Source organism: Corvus brachyrhynchos, unplaced genomic scaffold (genome assembly GCF_000691975.1).
Source record: "Corvus brachyrhynchos isolate BGI_N302 unplaced genomic scaffold, ASM69197v1 scaffold5, whole genome shotgun sequence".
Classification (NCBI taxonomy): Eukaryota; Metazoa; Chordata; class Aves; order Passeriformes; family Corvidae; genus Corvus; species Corvus brachyrhynchos.
In genome coordinates, this window is record NW_008238321.1 from 13105828 (window position 1) to 13125836 (window position 20009).

General features: G+C 40.9%; 1 protein-coding gene across 1 annotated transcript in view; it reads left to right on the forward strand.

The window, feature by feature from the left end:
• The window catches only part of MYH11 (myosin heavy chain 11), a 55561-nt gene extending 36128 nt beyond the window's left edge, over positions 1-19433 (forward strand). The window contains exons 17-42 of the mRNA XM_008633530.2: positions 569-808; positions 960-1081; positions 1173-1242; positions 1387-1547; positions 2375-2483; positions 3373-3504; positions 3784-3990; positions 4386-4523; positions 5182-5305; positions 5748-5919; positions 6499-6711; positions 6841-6985; positions 7079-7285; positions 7957-8061; positions 8164-8316; positions 8746-8994; positions 9236-9448; positions 10146-10358; positions 10992-11153; positions 11904-12032; positions 12565-12653; positions 12858-12981; positions 13156-13364; positions 13931-14039; positions 14624-14796; positions 18755-19433. Of these exons, the coding sequence (XP_008631752.1) occupies positions 569-808; positions 960-1081; positions 1173-1242; positions 1387-1547; positions 2375-2483; positions 3373-3504; positions 3784-3990; positions 4386-4523; positions 5182-5305; positions 5748-5919; positions 6499-6711; positions 6841-6985; positions 7079-7285; positions 7957-8061; positions 8164-8316; positions 8746-8994; positions 9236-9448; positions 10146-10358; positions 10992-11153; positions 11904-12032; positions 12565-12653; positions 12858-12981; positions 13156-13364; positions 13931-14039; positions 14624-14796; positions 18755-18893 (4107 nt within the window). The 3' untranslated portion in view covers positions 18894-19433. The remainder of the gene's footprint in view (positions 1-568; positions 809-959; positions 1082-1172; positions 1243-1386; positions 1548-2374; positions 2484-3372; positions 3505-3783; positions 3991-4385; positions 4524-5181; positions 5306-5747; positions 5920-6498; positions 6712-6840; positions 6986-7078; positions 7286-7956; positions 8062-8163; positions 8317-8745; positions 8995-9235; positions 9449-10145; positions 10359-10991; positions 11154-11903; positions 12033-12564; positions 12654-12857; positions 12982-13155; positions 13365-13930; positions 14040-14623; positions 14797-18754) is intronic.
• The last annotated feature ends 576 nt before the right edge of the window (positions 19434-20009 follow it).

A 20009-nucleotide genomic window follows, 5' to 3' on the forward strand; every position in this document is an offset into this window, starting at 1 on the left:
GAAGGATGGTAGGAATCACAACTCTAAATTGGTGATGGGGTTTAAAGGGAGAAACTCCTACCAGAACTTTTTGACAGCCATCCCTTGCTGGCAGCACACAAGTGTGAACATGATAAGCATAGAAGAGACTGAACTAAGAAATAAGAATAATGTGTTCTAAAGACATGTTTATGAAAAATTTCTTTAGAGAGTTTTAAGCACTATCAAAAAATTTCCTTAATATTATTCAGCAACTGAATAAAAATTATTCATCACACTGTTAAAATGTTGCTGAATATGTAATATTGTAGACCTCATTTAAAACAGGTTATTGTTAGGTTTTATGAATCCTCTCATGTAAGTTCTGTACAGTTCTATTTAATTCATGGACAAAATATATCCTGGGTATTCAGTTGCTCCATTCTGTCACTACTTAAAAAAATCCACATTTTCATTTTTGACAGAAGTAGACTATTTACCCAAAAGGGCTTCTAGTACATTTGTCAGAAGGCTTCTATTGCATAAAAAATATACTGGTCCTCTTTGGCAAGCTGCAGTGTAACAATGCCAGTGATGAGTGTAATGTGAGGCAAGGACAGTTTATAAACTGTTCCATTCTTTCTTCTCTGTTTCAGTGGACCGTATAGTTGGGCTGGACCAAATGGCAAAGATGAGTGAAAGTTCACTCCCCAGTTCTTCAAAAACCAAGAAAGGCATGTTCCGTACTGTTGGACAACTCTATAAGGAGCAGCTGACCAAACTGATGACCACCTTAAGGAATACCAATCCCAACTTTGTCCGCTGCATCATTCCAAATCATGAAAAAAGGGTAAATTTCAGATGCTTGGTTTTCAGACTCCTGGCACATTATTGCTGTTGAGCTGCTTGCTGCACATGGCAGAGCTGAACAACGTCTTCAAACATAGATATATGGACATTTTTGTAAATTTGTGCTAAAATACCTTCTGTTCCCCTTTCAGTCTGGAAAACTTGATGCCCATTTAGTGCTTGAGCAGTTGCGCTGCAATGGTGTCCTGGAAGGGATCCGTATCTGCCGGCAGGGATTCCCCAACAGGATCGTCTTCCAGGAGTTCCGCCAGCGGTACGAGTCCCTCAGCCCCGGTGACACCTGTCTGTCTGTACAAAACCGTCCAGTGCATTTCAACCTCCCTAACATAAGCATCTTTTGGCAGATATGAGATTCTCGCTGCAAATGCCATTCCTAAAGGATTCATGGATGGGAAGCAGGCTTGCATACTCATGGTGAGGAAAGCATTTTTGATTCTATTGATAATCAGGTCTATACTTCTTATATAAAAAATGTTGAGACTGAACAGAAATGAGAAGTGATTTTTAGTACCCTAAACTTCAGCACTGGAGTTAACAAATATCCCTGTTTTCCTCCAGATCAAAGCACTAGAGCTCGATCCCAACTTGTACAGAATTGGACAGAGTAAAATCTTCTTCAGAACTGGTGTTCTGGCTCACCTGGAAGAAGAGAGAGACCTGAAGATCACAGACGTTATTATCGCCTTCCAAGCTATGTCCCGAGGCTACCTAGCAAGAAAGTAAGAATATGTGCTAACAAACAGAATGTCTTCTGCAGCAGAGTATCTGCAGGGGCCTTTAGTTTTCCATATAACAAAGTGAAGATACTGAGACATTTCATTATTATTTATACTGCATTAGAACTCGTGTCCAATGAAGGTTTCACTTCCAGCCCAGAAGAGGCTGATTAGTGTAATTACAGGGAAGCAGTTACATTGTGAGGCTGCTCACACCCCTCTGTACAATAAGCTGAGACAATGACCCATCATTTAAACATTTATATATTTGTACCAGCAGGAGGAGGAGCATCCTAAGCTATGACTGGAGTCTTATGCACTACAAGTAGCAGCACCCCTGGCATCTATAAAACATAAAATAATTTCTTCCACAGCTTCAGCGTGGAGCACTGATCATCTAGCGTGATCTCAGTTAATGTACACCACAAAACTATCAACAATAATGCCTTTTTTTTCTGCATACTATCAAGGCTTTCAAATTGCCAGACAAAGAAATATGTTTCAAGAATGATGATCAGTGCAAGATCTGAGTCCCTGTGTACTCTGGAAAGATGGTGCAGCCAGAACTAGATCTATACATCTGTGCCTACCCATGGAAGGCAAACAGCCAAAAAAACCAAAATAAAATACCAGACAGCTAACCAGAGTTATCATCCTTCCTCAGGAAAGCACAGGCACTGTTAAAGCAAAAAAGAATTTGTTCCAGACTTCCCAAACCATGTGGCTCATCAGCAGACTCTCATGCCAGAGTTTCTTTGCTTAATGTGTGTACCTTGCAAACACCTTCTATTTTCAGACTGAACCAATTTGCTTTACATTTTTAATCACAGAGCCTTTGCCAAGAGACAGCAACAGTTGACTGCAATGAAGGTTATCCAAAGAAATTGTGCTGCTTACCTGAAGCTGAGGAACTGGCAGTGGTGGAGACTGTTTACTAAAGTGAGTGACTGCTATCAGTAAATCTCTCCTCAGTTTTCCAAAAGAAATGAAATGCACATGATACCAAGGTACATAGTGTCAGGCATGCTCCTTGTTCCAAAGCCCAGTGCAGCTGATGGCAAGAGCCTCATTCGTTTCACAAAATTTGGCATTAGAGATACTCTGGATAGTTATATTATGTCATTAACATTAAAGTTAGTTCTAACTTGAGAAGAAGACAATCCAGTTAAGCAGAAATTCATTAAATATTTTGCATCTTTGGGGACTTTTTTAATTGCCACGAAATTAAATCATTTCACAGGGGTGGATAATGAGAACACAGAGTAGAACTGAATTTTCTGAACATCCAAAGGGATAGATCTATGGGGAACCCAGTAGCTCAAGAATTCCTAACTGGGACACTAAACATCTTTGTGCTGGGCACTCATGCAAATTAAGTCTATTTTCCTATTAAAGAGGCTTGGGTGTTTCATGAATGGTCTTCAGTTTGGATTCAGAGAACTTTTACTACTTGGATTGATAGCAATCTCCTCTGCAACGAGAAATAGGCAGTAACACACACCTGGGTGTGCATATTGCCTTTCTAAGCAGAAGATGTAGCTTTTGTACATTATCAGGGGATTAAAACAGGCCTGGAGCCATTCCAAAAGTGACACTATCAGAGGCAGAGGTGCTCACAAGGCCCCAGGAATTAACATAGAGACAGCCAAGAGCAACACTGCTGAGGCTCGGGGCTTTAAAGATGTTCACATCAAGCTTGGCTGCACAGTATTTGTCCAGTCTTGAGCAATGGCAGCACTACCACTAGTGCCAGTCAGTACTTTAAGCACCATGCTCAGCAACACAAATACTGACAGGAAACATTCTTGAAAAACCTTTCTGTTTCCAGGTGAAACCACTGCTGCAAGTCACCCGCCAAGAGGAAGAAATGCAGGCCAAGGATGAAGAACTACAAAAAACTAAGGAAAGACAACAAAAAGCAGAGAGTGAATTGAAGGAGCTTGAACAGAAACACTCACAGGTGATTTACAGCTCTAAGCCTCTGGAAAACACTAGCTGTTCTTTTACCATGTCTAGAAGCTGTTATAATAAAGGTGTCTCTCTCCTTTGCACTCACGTATTTCTTCGTAGCAATGGTCCAGAACAGGTCAGTGCAGAAAAGCTCCCAGTCACTTCAGTAAAGGCCCAACATCCACACAAAAATGTGTGGTAGAGCTGCCTGCCTGTACCCCAGGACTGTCCAGTGAAACAGCCAATTTGCACTCCAAGCCTTAACTTCCTCTCCATTTCATTTGTGCAGCTTGTTGAAGAGAAGAACCTCCTGGCAGAGCAGCTTCAGGCAGAAACGGAGCTGTATGCTGAGGCTGAGGAGATGAGAGTCCGTTTAGCTGCTAAGAAACAAGAGCTGGAAGAGATCCTGCATGAGATGGAAGCCAGAATTGAGGAGGAGGAGGAGCGCAGCCAGCAGCTGCAGGCAGAGAAGAAAAAAATGCAACAACAAATGCTGGTAAGGAAGGATAAGTGACAAATACAGACAATAACTTGGATGTCACTGACAAACAACAGAGACTGGCAAACCTCAGATCCTAGGACAGTGCTTGCTACACAACCCTCTGTAGGATATATGTCTGTGCCACTGAAGTAAGGACAACCAACTGATGCTCTTTCCTCCAGAGTTATCATTTTCCCCATCTCAATCTTAAATAATCTTTTCTCTAAAACATTATTTTAACAAATCTTTCATTCTATGTTGTAAAGTATTGCAGACTATCTAGTTCTTAATAAAAACAACAAAGTTTACAACATACAGTAATAAACATTAAGCCTTTCTTAAGAATTATATAAGTGGTATTTTATTTCCAGAATTCATGTTTTGTGGTTTTCTTTTTCCCCCCCTCAAAGGACCTTGAGGAACAGCTGGAAGAAGAAGAAGCTGCAAGGCAGAAACTGCAACTTGAAAAAGTAGCAGCAGATAGCAAGATAAAGAAAATGGAAGATGATATTCTGATAATGGAAGATCAGAATAACAAGCTAAGCAAAGTAAGTGTTCTGAGTCCACTTTCTTACTCTGAAAGTAGTGGAAGTTGAGAGAAAACCTTCTCTTCTACTAGACCAACAGGAACACTCTTGACTGTCTAATCTCATGGATGTACAGTTACACCAGGCCATCAGTCCAGCCTATATCAAATGCATTTCTCATAATTTTTCAGTGCTCATTTAAACAATTCAAAATTGTTTAAAACTACTGTGTTTGAGATCTGCTGTAGCAAAAATCCATCTTCAAGCAAAATATCCACAGCAGTCAAGCACAATCAGTGGAAGAAATGTCTTCTTGTCCAAGAGCAGACTAAATAATTCTCTTGGTTTTCAACTAATTTCAACCAAACTTCATTATTAAAACTGGAAATAAGCATGTCTTCCAGTACTTTTGAAAAGGGAATGCTCCTGTGAACTGGGCCCTGTACTTAGCAGCCATCAGAGAGCACAAGATTCTAAGAGCAGCAGCTTAGAGAACATGGAAGTCATAGATACCATTCCATAGCTCCTCTGTAACTGAAAAATTGAAATCTATCACTACCATCTAAAGAAAGACAGCATAAAAGGACAGTCTCTTGGACAGTTTTGGTTGGCAAAGAGTTGATTTATGATCACCAATGACAGACACTTTTGCTAACAGAAGTATTTTATTTTTCTTAAGGAAAGAAAACTCCTTGAGGAAAGAATAAGTGATCTAACAACAAATCTTGCAGAAGAAGAAGAAAAAGCCAAAAATCTTACAAAGCTCAAGAACAAACATGAATCTATGATTTCAGAACTTGAAGGTAACATGAACAATAGTTTCTTGGGGGGGGGGTTGAGAATTTCTTCTTTTTCCTTGGCACAGAACAAAAACACCTAAACAGAATCTGGGGAGAACTTCTAAAAAATCTTTGTGGTGTTTTCCAAATTTTTTATGCTGAAGCCAATTTGGTGAGAATCACCAAATCCCCATGGTGCCAAACCACAGAAACCTTTTGTTTTTTACATACAAAAAAGTAGAGAGAAAATTGAGGGGGGAAAAATGCTTATTTTGCAGAAAGATAAAGAAATGCTTCTTTAGGATGGCTAGAAATAAGGCATTGCAAGTTGCTCCAAAACACAGTGACTTGTAGCTAAATGTATGGCCACACTGGAGGTCAGAACCATTTTTTGCCTAAGTTTGTGGTCAGATTAAGGACTCCTGCCACTACCACAGTCCAGTGACCAAAATCCTTCCTTTCTCAGTGCGGCTGAAGAAGGAAGAGAAGAGCAGACAAGAACTGGACAAAGTTAAGAGGAAGCTGGAAGGGGAGGCAAATGATCTACACGAGCAGATTGCAGAGCTCCAGGCACAAATTGCTGACCTGAAGGCACAACTGGCCAAGAAGGAGGAAGAGCTGCAGGCTGCTCTGGCCAGGTACTCACTCCTGGGTCTGCACACGGTGGAAAGCCCAGGCTGGAACACATCTTGCCCCTTCCCAGACACTGAGAAGCTGCAGCCATGAATCTCATCTCTCAGTTCATCCCCTCCGTGTGCTTCTCCATTTTCCAAATGTCCTTTTGTGAAAAATAATTATGCTATTGCTTGTCCACAGACAAATAATTTATTTTATTAAATTACCTCCAGGTACCAATGAAAAATCCTCTTCCCATAAGCAAGGGCAGTGCTGTCAAGTATGATGAAATGTAACAACCTACTTCATAGGCAACAGGCAAAAATTAAGAGTCTGACCTTGATCCACTCCAGAATATCAGTGGATTTTCTGTATAAATTTAAGAGGGAAAATACTCTACCAAAACTTGCTGAATCAACTGATCAGCATCTCCAGACATTGCATTCAGATAAAGTACAGCTGTCTGATCTTTTTTGCATCAGTTCCCCCTTTCTTTGGCACTTTCTTGCACAGAACCTATAAATCTTTAGTGTATACTTTCTCAAAGTGAAGTCATTATTACTTTTTTAATTTATAAGATGAAATGCTCTCTTTTCAAAAAGGCTTGAAGATGAAACTACTCAGAAGAACAATGCCCTAAAGAAGATCCGTGAATTGGAATCTGTAATTTCTGATCTCCAGGAAGACCTGGAGTCTGAAAGAGCTGCAAGAAACAAAGCAGAAAAACAAAAGAGAGACCTTGGTGAAGAGCTGGAGGCTCTTAAGACAGAGCTTGAGGATACTCTGGATACCACAGCCACCCAGCAGGAGCTCAGGTATGGAGATGTAGCACAAGGGGCAAAAAGAAATGTCACCAAGCTCAGTACAATACTGTCCACTGACTCTGCAGTAGGGCTGGAATGCTCTTATCCACTGCTGCTCCACTGATGTGTGTCACCTTCCAGAGCAAAGCGGGAGCAGGAGGTCACAGTGCTGAAGAGAGCTCTGGAGGAGGAGACTCGAACTCATGAAGCCCAGGTCCAGGAGATGAGGCAAAAGCACACTCAGGCTGTGGAAGAGCTCACAGAGCAGCTGGAACAATTTAAACGGGTAAACAGAAATCCATCTCACCGAAAACTATCTCCTAGAAAACATGGTTTCCTCTTATAGTTCACCTTTCTTCACTTCTTCACATACTTGTAGGCTAAAGCAAGCTTGGATAAGACCAAACAGTCACTGGAGAAAGACAATGCTGATCTGGCTAATGAAGTCAGGAGCCTGAATCAGGCCAAACAAGATGTGGAGCACAAAAAGAAGAAGCTGGAAGTGCAGTTGCAGGATTTACAGTCCAAATACACTGAGGGAGAGCGTGTTCGGACAGAACTCAATGAAAAAGTCCATAAATTACAGGTAGGAAGGAGTTTGATGTTTTGCTCTGACACTGTGGGACTGAGAAGTCCAGTTTATACTGTCCTGTTAGGGGATATCTAGAGGAATGATGGCCCTGCAGCCAAAATGCCCATTTTTTTTGTCCTTAAACTCCTACCTCAATTATCACACAATCAATCAACTACAACCATTCTATCTCCTGGAACTGAGAGCTTTTAGTCTCCCTGTACATGTTGCAGTCTGTAATGCCATCACTGATTCAGTGACCATGATGCAGAGCTGACAATTTTGTTCTGTTTGTTCATTTTTGGGTGGGGAGGAAAATTGACAGGAATGTGGCTTTTGGAAATGTATTAGACAGCAATTAAACACAGGTGCTCAGAAAAGATGACAATGAAAGGAGAATGCTCACTTATCTACAATTTTAAGCTGATGGATAAATAAGAAAATAAAATCAAAATGCATCAACTTCTGTCAAACTTGGGAAGAGGAAGGAAAATCCACCCAAAATCCCCATTCTCCTTTGCAATTCATTGTCAATAGTCATGAATATGACTAGTAATAAATACTACAGTAAACTAGACAAAAATGGCATTAGTTAAGATTTCAGACAAACCCAAGGAATCTAAAGTTTGAGGAAGATTACGAAGTTTTCCAAAATAACTGAGTTTATTCTCTGTGGTGTTTCACAGGTGGAGGTTGAAAACGTCACGAGTTTGCTCAACGAAGCAGAAAGCAAGAATATCAAATTGACCAAAGATGTGGCAGCCTTAGGATCTCAGCTACAAGATACACAGGTAAACTTGCATCCAAGAACAGCTCACCTACAATATTCATAAAATGCACTCTAAAAAGACCTAAACTAATGACTGTCTTGCCAATTGATGTGGTGACTGTAGGAGCTGCTTCAGGAAGAAACACGGCAGAAGCTAAATGTGTCCACCAAACTCCGCCAGTTGGAGGATGAAAAGAACAGCTTGCAGGAGCAGTTGGACGAAGAAGTAGAAGCAAAACAAAATCTGGAGAGACATATTTCAACACTGACAATACAGGTATCAGTGCCATAGTTAAATCGTTAGTTCCATCACTGAGAGTTTCGTTAGCAATTCCAGAGGATCTGTAGAATTATCCTGGCACAGCACACGGACCTTCAGGGAATTCGTGCTGTTAGCCCAGATGGTGCCAGCGGTGCCCCACAATGGAGGCAGCAGTCTCCCTGTCCTTTAAAGTGTCATCCCTAGGACAGATACAAATGCAAGGTAGCTCCACAGACAGTCTTGCACACAAGGCCTGTATGTGCATCCTAGGTCTGTGCTCTGCCTCATCGTATGAAGGCTGGGTGACAGGTAACTCGTCACCAGCTTCACACAAGTCAAACCAGGAAAGCTCCAGGTCTTAGTTGTCTCCTGGCCAATTTTTGTCTCTCTGCCAAGTTTTGTTGTCACAGCTACAAAGATTTGTCTTCTGAACTTAAATTTCAGCTCTCTGACTCCAAGAAGAAGATACAGGAATTTACTAGCACAGTAGAATTCATGGAAGAAGGCAAAAAGAAACTTCAGAAGGAAATTGAAAGTCTCACACAACAGTTTGAGGAAAAGGCTGCTTCTTATGACAAACTGGAAAAAACCAAGAACAGACTCCAGCAGGAGCTGGATGACCTGGTGGTAGACTTAGACAACCAGCGTCAGCTGGTCTCCAACCTGGAGAAGAAACAGAAGAAGTTTGATCAGGTATGGACTTAAGATTCTCCCTTGCTGTGTTATCACCTGTCTGGAACTCACAGAGTGTCCACTGGGATAAAGGGACAAAAAAATTGACTAAAATGTAATTATACAAACACTGGTTAATTTTGTATTTATATGCCTTTATCAAAAGTAGAGATTCTACCCTGTAATTAACTACTGACAATACAGCTGCAATAGAAAAACCCTGTTACTAATGATTTCCTATATTGACACTACCTTTCTACAGATGCTAGCTGAAGAGAAGAACATCTCCTCAAAATATGCAGATGAAAGGGACAGAGCAGAAGCTGAAGCTAGAGAAAAGGAAACAAAGGCTTTGTCATTGGCTCGAGCGCTTGAAGAGGCTTTGGAAGCCAAAGAAGAACTGGAGAGAACGAACAAAATGTTGAAAGCTGAAATGGAAGACCTTGTTAGTTCCAAAGACGATGTTGGCAAGAATGTAAGTTTTGGCCTTAGAACAATCTCCACAACAATAACTTAGAATAGCAGCTAAAAAAAGAGATCATTGTTTTCAGTGTGGGAAATTCTCTGCAGCACACAAATCCATTCAGCAAGATCAGATATTTCATACGGAATTCAAAGGTTATTCCATTTGTGTCCAAACTTTCAAGCGACTTGGCAAAGTAACTGTAAGCTATGTTTATTTTTAACATAACTTCAAGCATGAAGAAGATTCTAATTGATTTCTAAGACTGGAAAAACATTAAAGAGATTCTAAATAATGTAACTGGTTTATTACACTTCTTTGAAATTGTAAACTCTGCAAATCTTATTTTATTAGTTCTATTTGACTTTGCCACCTGCCTTATATTTACTTATATAACTGCCAAATTTCCATTTATGCACTGCCAATTACTTCTTTTATTACAGGGATGTGATTATATTACTTCTAATACTAAATAAATTAAATTATGGTATTTGACTAGATTAGAAATGAAAGATTGGGATAAAGAGAATCTCATGTTATTTTAAGACAGTTTTGCAAGTGTACAAAATAAAGCTAATTTATCATTTTCAGTGTAAATTATTTCCACAGCTGCTGGTTCAAATGTGGCCTATACTGCAGGTGTACTGTGTATAACTAGAATTATTTTTATTTCTCGTAACAAGTCTATTAAATTCTCATTGCTTGAAAGGTCCATGAATTGGAGAAATCTAAACGGACCCTTGAACAGCAAGTAGAAGAGATGAAGACACAATTAGAAGAGCTAGAGGATGAGCTACAAGCTGCTGAAGATGCCAAACTCAGGTTGGAAGTTAACATGCAGGCCCTGAAAGGCCAGTTTGAAAGAGATTTACAAGCCAGAGATGAACAGAATGAGGAGAAGAGAAGACAACTCCTCAGACAGGTACCATTCTCTACTATTGCCTCTGTAAATATCTAACCAAGTCAGTTGAAAGGCCCCAACCTAATGCCATTATTACAAGCACCTCACTAACTATAATGAGAAAAAAGCATTACATTGCCTTGTACTTGGTGATTTAAAAAGAAAAATAGTAATAAGAAGAAAATAAAAGGGTTATTGACAGGGTTATTGTACTGTAAAAGGCAGGGGGGTTTCCCTGTTTCAGTAGGGGATGCACAGTTACCAATAAATCTACAGCCAATACAGTATAAAACATACGAATTACTATTTCTTACACAGTCAGGATCACCTTCCCTGTATTCTCAGTGCAAGTGAAAAAAGACAACTTCTGATATATCTGTCTTCCCAAGGTACACTGAATGCATACAAAAGCATTGGAGATGAAAACAGACAGGATAAAACTTATTCTTGTAACACACGTATTTCCACGAATACAGAACCCAAATTGCTGAGTTCTTTCAAAAACCTTTAATTTTGGGACAAAATGGAAATCTATTCTATCTGCCAGGGAAATCACAGAGATATGGGGTCTGTATACACTATTCAGACATACACAGAGTGTTTAAGAGTGCCCAAGGACTTTCCTAGACTGAACTTGTTTTCCTTAATGATCAGCTCCATGAATACGAAACGGAACTGGAAGATGAGCGGAAACAACGTGCCCTGGCAGCTGCTGCCAAAAAGAAGCTGGAGATGGATGTTAAAGACCTGGAGAGCCAGGCTGACTCTGCCAATAAAGGTCGGGAAGAAGCCATCAAACAACTTCGCAAATTACAGGTATGCAACGCCAAAAATACAGCTTTTCCCACTGCTGTGTCCTGCACAGCCACAATACAAAAGTTAGGTGACATTTGTGAACTTGATGCCCATTACAAATGATTGGTCAGAGGGAGAATTTTAACTAGACTCCCACATTCAAATATCAGTATTTTAATGCTAAGTTTGAATGACAGTGGAAAAATTCACAGGGCAAATGATTAAAATCTTAAATTTCATCATGGTAGAGATCTTCCAGAATTCTCTAGTCAACACGCATCTGCTGCTGACTTACTCACAAGGAGGAAAACAAAGATTCACATCAAGAGAAAGGACTATAAGATAAAATCTATTACAGGGCTTCAATCCAGATTCTAACACTTTACTCAAGAGCATAAAAGACTGTTCAGAAATCAGGTTTTCTCTGAATTAGCATGTTCCTGTTTATACTTTAAATCTCCCTATCAACCTTTGTGTCACATGTTAACAACTAAACAACAAAAATTTTCTTAATCAGAAAGATTAAGATTGTACATGTACTCAAATATCCAGAGGAAATATGGACAACAGGCATTACAAAAGATGCAGTGTTCAAGTGGAAGCATTGCCCTCCTTGGAACAGCATTTCAGATCTTTCCAACATGTGCTACCTGATCTCTGCAGAAAATACAACTTAAGCAGCATTATGACTATGTAAATGTGTACGTGTTCTGTTCCATCCACATTTCTTCCTACTGAAATTATAACAAATTTGTTATTCCTTTCAACAAGGCTCAGATGAAGGACTACCAACGAGAGCTGGATGATGCACGGGCTGCCAGAGAAGAAATATTCGCTACAGCCAGAGAAAATGAGAAGAAAGCAAAGAGCCTGGAAGCAGAACTCATGCAGCTTCAGGAGGTAAAGTGGGAAACCTACAGCAGAAAGGAGACTATATATGACCTTCAGTAGCAAAACAAACTGCAGTGAAGTAATCTAACAGCTCTTAGGGACTGAATTTGTAACAAGTTCCATGTGCTCCATGCACTCCACTAAAGCTGTTGGATCTCCATCTGAGCGTAGTCAGATTGAACTGAAAAAAATCACCTTGGAAGAAGGTACAGAACACCAGCCTTAAAGGGAAATGAACTGTTTGATCCACCACAAATTATTTTCAATAGCAATAAATTCTTCAGGGCTTAGTGCTATTATTCCTACCTGTATTAAATGGCAATCTTCTGACTAAAACAAATAAAACAGAAACCAGCTGACAGGCTGGATAAAGTGTATTTCATTGTACTTCCCAAGATTTATGATATGACAAGAATTTATTCTGTTAACAAGACAAGCCATCTCATACCGGCTTTAGAAAGTTTACAGTCCTCTGAATCATGCTATAACCATTTCACCATTTACTCATTTCTTTACTATGCTGCTTTTTCCATTTTTATAGGACCTGGCTGCTGCAGAAAGAGCTCGCAAACAAGCAGACCAGGAGAAAGAAGAGATGGCAGAGGAACTTGCAAGCGCTGCCTCTGGAAGGTAGGAATACATCAAATTACACACAAGGCTCTGAACATGCTACTAATGCTGCCAAGCCATCTGGTCTCGACAACACAACATGCATACATATGACTACTTTCACTGAAATATCTAGTTCCCTTTCTGAATTTTTGGCAGTTCATAATGCATTCATAACATATGGTCAGAGCCATAACTACTCACCTTTTAAATTTAAACTTCCAGGACAAGCCTTCAGGATGAGAAACGGCGCCTGGAGGCAAGAATTGCCCAACTGGAGGAAGAGCTGGAAGAGGAGCAAAGCAACATAGAGGCAATGGGTGACCGCATGAGGAAAGCGGTACAGCAGGTAGAGCTCATTCCAGCACACAGCACTTTCTGTTCGTATTCCAGAAAAAGCTACTTGTGGTTCTGAATATCTGGAGAATTGCCATCCCAAATTGCCACCTGTCATTTCTCTGAAAGCATGCAACACTTCTGCAAGCGTGCAACACTTCTGACAGCATCCCTTCCCACCTTGCAGGCAGAGCAGCTGAACAATGAGCTGGCAACAGAGCGCTCAACTGCACAGAAGAACGAAAATGCTCGGCAGCAACTGGAGAGGCAGAACAAAGAGCTAAAGAGTAAGCTGCAGGAGATGGAGGGAGCTGTGAAGAACAAATTCAAAGCTACAATTGCTGCTCTGGAGGCCAAAATTGCTTCTCTCGAAGAGCAATTGGAACAGGAAGCCAGGTACTGGGCTCCCAGAGGGCACAGCTCTCCATTTATTGTTCCAGTTAATGAGAGAGAAAAATAAACAAAGGCAAGCAGGATTTCTGTCTTCAGGCTTTCAGAGCCACTAAGACTCAGTAAAGTCTCATTCCCACTTAACGTTTCTGAGATATATGACATTTAACTGGAGTTGCTACAGTTTCTGATTAAGACCCATTTTATTGCTGAAAAGTTCTACTGGTACCAAAGGCAAGGATCTGCTCCCCTATTTTAGAGTAACTGCCATATGACTCTGCCAGGTTAATTGCCAGAACACATTGTGCCACTTGTTGGATTATTCTTTGAGGAAATAACCTTGTGTTTCAGAACACATCTCCTGGAGCACCTCTAGCATACAGCAGAGACATATATTTGGTTTTGTTTTCATCAGAAGAACAAGGCCTTTAAGTTTTTCTTAGAATTCACCTGTTAAATTCAGTAAGACCTTTAACAAATGGGTCCTTGGTGCCAGTTTCATGAGCCACAAGCCCGAGGCAGGTGTAGAGTACAGAGCTTCCACATCACCAAACGCTGCACTGTCATTGCAGAGAGAAGCAGGCAGCAGCCAAGACACTGCGCCAGAAGGACAAGAAGCTGAAGGATGCACTGCTGCAGGTGGAGGACGAGAGGAAGCAAGCAGAGCAGTACAAAGATCAGGTACAGACTGTGTCAACAAGGGTCTCGGTCAAGGGCACAGGAGTTTTCAGGTTTTGCTCTAAGAAAGGAGAATTCCATGTTCTGCCTCAAGCAAATGCCCTTCTAGAAAGCAGACTCTATGTTTGGATTATATGCTGGGAGAGCTATACACTCCATTACTAAAAGATGGGACAACATAATTCTTTCATGCTATACCAAGTGCCAAAGCACAAGTCCTTGTCAATCAGCCAGCTGCAACAGTCTGACTGCACTGCAATATACAGCACTGTCCACAACACCCTTGGTGCCATATGAATAGAGATCCTGAACACATTTTATATTAAAATTTTAGCTCTATCTAATGCATATCCATCTGCAGAGGTAGGACTGTGCAGCAAAAGAAACAACAAGGTTATGTCTGAATACAGTAGCTATCAGCAAAATAAAGTCCCACAAAGCAAAGTTGTTTTCAGGCTATAAGCTTCCAAACTTTGATTTGGGTCATGTTTCAGTACAACTCTCAGTAGAAGCAAAAATTAAAATGAGGAATGTAAAGCTATTAGATCTGTTTTAAATGAAAGCATTACTCTAAAATTTCCCTTTAGGCTGAGAAGGGCAACACACGGCTCAAGCAGCTGAAGAGGCAGCTGGAGGAGGCTGAGGAGGAGTCCCAGCGCATCAACGCAAACCGCAGGAAGCTGCAGAGGGAGCTGGATGAAGCTACTGAGAGCAACGAAGCCCTGGGCCGTGAGGTTGCAGCACTAAAGAGCAAGCTCAGGTAGAGTCCCCTTGTTTGGGATAGCCCTTCCCACTCACTGACAGCCTTGAAATTTAGAACTGAACTACAAAAGTGGGAAAAAATCTGTCAGGTAAAGAACAGACACTGATAATGCTGCGAAGTTACTCGCTCCTTGTGTTCGCTTGGCACTCAGAACAAAAGGCCGAAGTCAGGAGTGAAGTGCATTTCATAGACTGCAGCAGCCTCAGGATTTCAGCTGAGATGAACTGTGATAACCTGGCACAGGCCTTACTCTTCTCTAATCAAAATCCTTTTGACTTAAATTGGAACAGAATTAGGCTTTGTTGCTTTGGAAAACACCCCTTATATAATGGCTGTATCTATTTGTACAGAAGCAGTCACGAAAGGGTAGAAATGCTTGTGCTTTTCACACTTTCACACATGCACAACTCACACGTAAGGACTGTGAACAGTCTTGGACATCACAGGCAGTAAAAGGAAAAGCACATTACATTATTCTTATTCCAAAGCCTCTTTGGACTTCACCACTATGGGATTCAGTGTCATCAGTCCAAGGAAAAGATTGAAACACCCCTTTGCATTTTCTTTTTAAAACTGTGTGGAAAAAGATAAAGCTGTGATCAGTCAGCTATATCTCTGAGTTCTGCACTCCTGGGTTTGAAAACATGAGCTCACTGAAATAAAGAGGCTGACTTGAGTTATAAAGAAATTGCTCTATCTGCATCACTATACCATAACATTTCGCCTTCTGCCTAAGAACAACAGTATGTCAGACACAAAAAAAAGCACCTGTCTAGTTGTGTTCTCAAAGTAGTTTGCCAGGGTGTTTACCAGTAACATGCTTCAGTGTTACTGGATGTGGATTCCCTTCAAAGTGAAGAGTTATGGATGTGGCAGCCTTTTCCATTATCTTGGGTAGTACATGCTCCTGGCTGCTTTATGAAGCAGTGGCTGTGTCCAGCCCTTTTACATAGAACACCATAAGGCTCATTTTTGTTTTATCTAAATGTAATGTTTAATTTGTTTAATTATTTAGAAGTAATTACCTACCTCTGATCATGACCATGTGCCTAGTATAACTGCCCAGGACTCTTTATCTCTGTTTCAGAGGGACACAGGAACCTTCGCATGACTAAGCAGGTACCATGCCTTCAACTTTGCAGCTAGCTTGTATTGCACAAATTTCCATTTTCTTTGGTCCTGGTTAAAATTATGTGAGGTTTCTGCAAACTGTGAAGGCTTGGATATCTTGGCATTAATCTGTTTTATCAAAAAAGACAAATATTACAATAATCTAGCTACCATCAGCTGTTCATCAGTGATACATCTTTCTGACAAGTAGGTTACGTACTGACGTAGACTTACCAACATTGCATTCTCACAAGCTCTACCAACAGAGTACCTAATTAAATACTCTGACTTTTCTGCATGAATTATTTTTTTGCCCATCATCTTTGTGCACTGCCACGAAGAGTAAATTTTTTTCAAATAAAATACACCATTGATTAGTAAAATTGATTAAAAGGACTAATGAATATTGAGTGTCACAGCATGTCATTAGAATTTCACAGTATTTCCTGTGCCTACTGTAATGCTGACCTAAGGTAAGAGCCCATCTAGTTCACCTGAGATTTGGGAAGCCTTACTTGCATGTGATTTATCACACACCACAAAATCACAGACAAAAGAATGCCTTTCATTACATAGCACTCTGTACCTGTATTGCTTACAAAGAGTTATTACTGAGGCTTTTAGAGCTATTTTACAGACATTACATTGCTTGTTTACTGTTATTAAAACACAGAGCACGGACACAGAAATGAAAGCTGACACTGTAACCTAGCACAGCATTGTTATACTTATTAGCACATTCTCTGGAGATAGGAATAATACCTGCACTGCAAAAATTAAAGAGCTATTGCCTTGTAATATTTGTATATATTCTGTTTTACATAGGCGAGATTTTGCTGTCAATACACAAATATTTAAAGATGATGTCTTGTCCTTGCGTGTGCCTTTTAGTCAGCCTAGTATTTCCAGTCAGACTGTTACTCAAGCACTACTCCAGTAACACTTGTTCAAAGGCAGATTATATACAGAGGTGCTAAGCAAAAACTAATGCTGAAGGCTTGTCCCAGATACACACTTTATTCTAAAGATACGAATGCCAATCACCACATGAATATTACCAAATGCATAAATTTGTTTAAGAGGAACAGATATAAACAAAAAGTGTTTATCCGCAGGGCCAATACCAGTTTAAAGAACTGGTAAGTTTATGCATACTGCAACAGTTTGTTAATAAGTAAGTTAGTGGGTGATAAGGAGTTCACTTTGTAGCCAAAATTGTAGTGCACAATTTGGTGAGACTCTTGCTGTTATTCTCCCCAGTCCCATGTTCTCTTACAGCACTTCAGTGAATTACTGCAGCACAAATGACTCATGAGTAACCGAGTCCAGACAGCACAAGTCCAAGGGGGTGGAGAGCTCTTCCTTTATTAACAAGAATTAACAAATTTATTAGCCTACTTAGAACTTTCTTGCTAAATAATAGTAACAAATACCTGCTGCCATAACATAGCAGACCCTGCTGTTACACCCTGCCAAGCACACACCAGGGTAGAAATTACACAGCCCTGCATTCTATGTGCCATCAGCACCAGAACAACCATGGTTAACTATCAGTGATCTTACATGAAGCTTTATTAGCCAGCTAATTGCCTGCTTACACTGAAGTTTAAGGGCAGAATTATGGAAAACAGACTACATGTCACATTTCCATCTTGGAAATGCATATTCGTGCCTCTGAACTAAGTTAGTCCAGCCAACGCTCCTACCCTCTTCCCTCATATGGAAGATTGAACTTCAGACTTAAATAGCTGCTTCAGAAAGGGCACCGGCTTAGTCTTTTGCAAGGACAAGACAAGCCTTTAAATATTTATGCATGATTGCTGTACCCGAAAGTGCAGTCTCGGATATATTTAACATCAAATTAGTATTTTTGGCACAATATCCAGTGATCATGCATTTATTTTATTGCTTATGTCTCTGTTCTCAAGCCTTTACAAAGGTTTGCTTAATGAGGGGCAAGTGAGAGGCCATGTCACAAAACTGAAATGCTTTGTAGCACATTAGCAATGGAGGCCATGGGACAAACCCATCTGCTGTCTCACTTGCTCACACCTCCCCAAAAATTACCCTTGAGGACCAAAGTGTCCCTGCCTTGGGATGTGCCTATGAAGTATGTGGGGATGGGAGGGAGATGGGTGAGGAAAAGGGGGTAAAGTGGGAAAAGCATTTCCTATAAGACGCTTGCACTGCTAAGCATCAGTCCCTGGGTTACAGCAGTTCCAAAGCAATGACTGTTTCCTCTCTGTTGGGAAAGAGATTGGAGTTACTCAGAACCTGGATGTCATACCTGTCACAGCACCTGTGGTGCTCTGACCAATGCAGCCTGTGCAAAGAGGAACTGTGGGCTCAGAGACGCCTGCTGACATCCATCCACAGCACTGCCTCAGGCCCAGGGCTCACAGGCCTTCAGGAACTGGTGGGCAGAAATTCCATACAAATTGCTCTCTCTCCTTGCTCCTCCAGAGGGACAAGGAGGGACACTCCTCTGCTGTGGCTTCCACTCCTTTCAACTACCATCAGTTGCAGTTCCCATAGGGGAAACCAGTGAAATGAAGGGAAGAGTGGGGGTGATTTGGGGCTGCTAAGACTATTTAGAGGAGGACAAGGACACAAGCACAAGAACAGGAAACCCATCACATTTCCAAGCAATTGGGAGTCTCAGCCTGTTCACAAATTACTATGACATACAGAAAGTGATATTAGAGGCCCACAGCTCTTGGCTTTTCTGCATTTAGAATCATCAGCCACACAGTTCCTGTTACAAAACTCTGCTTATTTGTGAGGATTCCAAATGACCTAACACCTGATTTTTTTTTTTTTTCTATTTTTTCCCCTCTTACTGCAGGAGGGGAAATGAGCCAGCCTCTTTTGCCCCACCCCGTAGATCTGGAGGCAGAAGAGTAATTGAGAATGCAACAGATGGAGGTGATGATGAAATGGATGCAAGAGATGGAGATTTCAATGGAACAAAAGCCAGTGAATAAACACGCTTAAAAAATTGCACTGCAGCAAGGGGAGGGAGGGAGGACGATATTTAGCACTGTGTAAGTCTACTCTTAGTGTCAAGGTCACATACACCTACTCCTCTGACAAATAAAAGCACAACTGCCTTGTCTCCAATGTATAGATTGACACTAAAAGTACTCCAAAACTTATCTTACCGTGAAGTGTATTTGAAAAGGTGGAGACTTTACAGAGTAATTCACTTTGAGAATCTTGCAGAAAGTGAGTTCTAGTAGCTCAAATCATTTAAATGCCAGAGATTCATGAGATTGTTGCAGGAAAAAAAAAAGGCATTGATCAGTTAATCTTTTCTTAAACTTTCATTTTGTTTTGAGTATTCAATTAATATAGGGTTTTCTCCTGGTTACCACACCCCTGATGCACAATTCACAAGGTGGAAGTGCCTTTTTAATCACTTACTGAAAAATATCATTTGTTCAAATTAAGTCAACTGTTACAGTTTTATATGCACCATGGATGTGCTTACACACTAATAAAAGGCTATAAAAATGACTCCACTATTCTTGTGTACAGGTGTCACTTGAAGGGAAGGGGGGATGCAGAAGAGCTTATCTAAAACCGAAATACTTCTTACAAAAGTTGATCTGTAATCATTAGAACAAACCCCTGATTTTCTCCAAAGCAGTGCTTTTGTTGAAATACAAAAAAGTCTATACACTGACCTGGAAGTAAAACGGAGTAAGTACACAGGACAGGTTTGATTCCCTCAGGAACACACGGTGCTGACTGAGGTGCCCTGGGATGCATCCAAGGGCTGACAGACACAGGACCTGCAGGAGACTTGCAGCACTCTGGTGCAGGAGCTGGAAAGCAGCCAGGGCCCTACGTGTCTGCCTGTGGGCAATGAACCCACCCTTCGACATCTGTTATGTGCAGAAGTATTTCCAACCAAAGCCTCAAGAGCAGGCTGAAACCATCAGAAACAGCAGCCCACACTGAATGCAGGGATCCAAGCCAAGCTATTCTGCACTAAGGGCTCAGCATGCAGTTACTTTTTATTTTTGGAGCACTCCAGCAAGACCACAACCTACTCCTGGGAGCTAACAGGACCTACAACAAACCCATGCAGCTCAAGC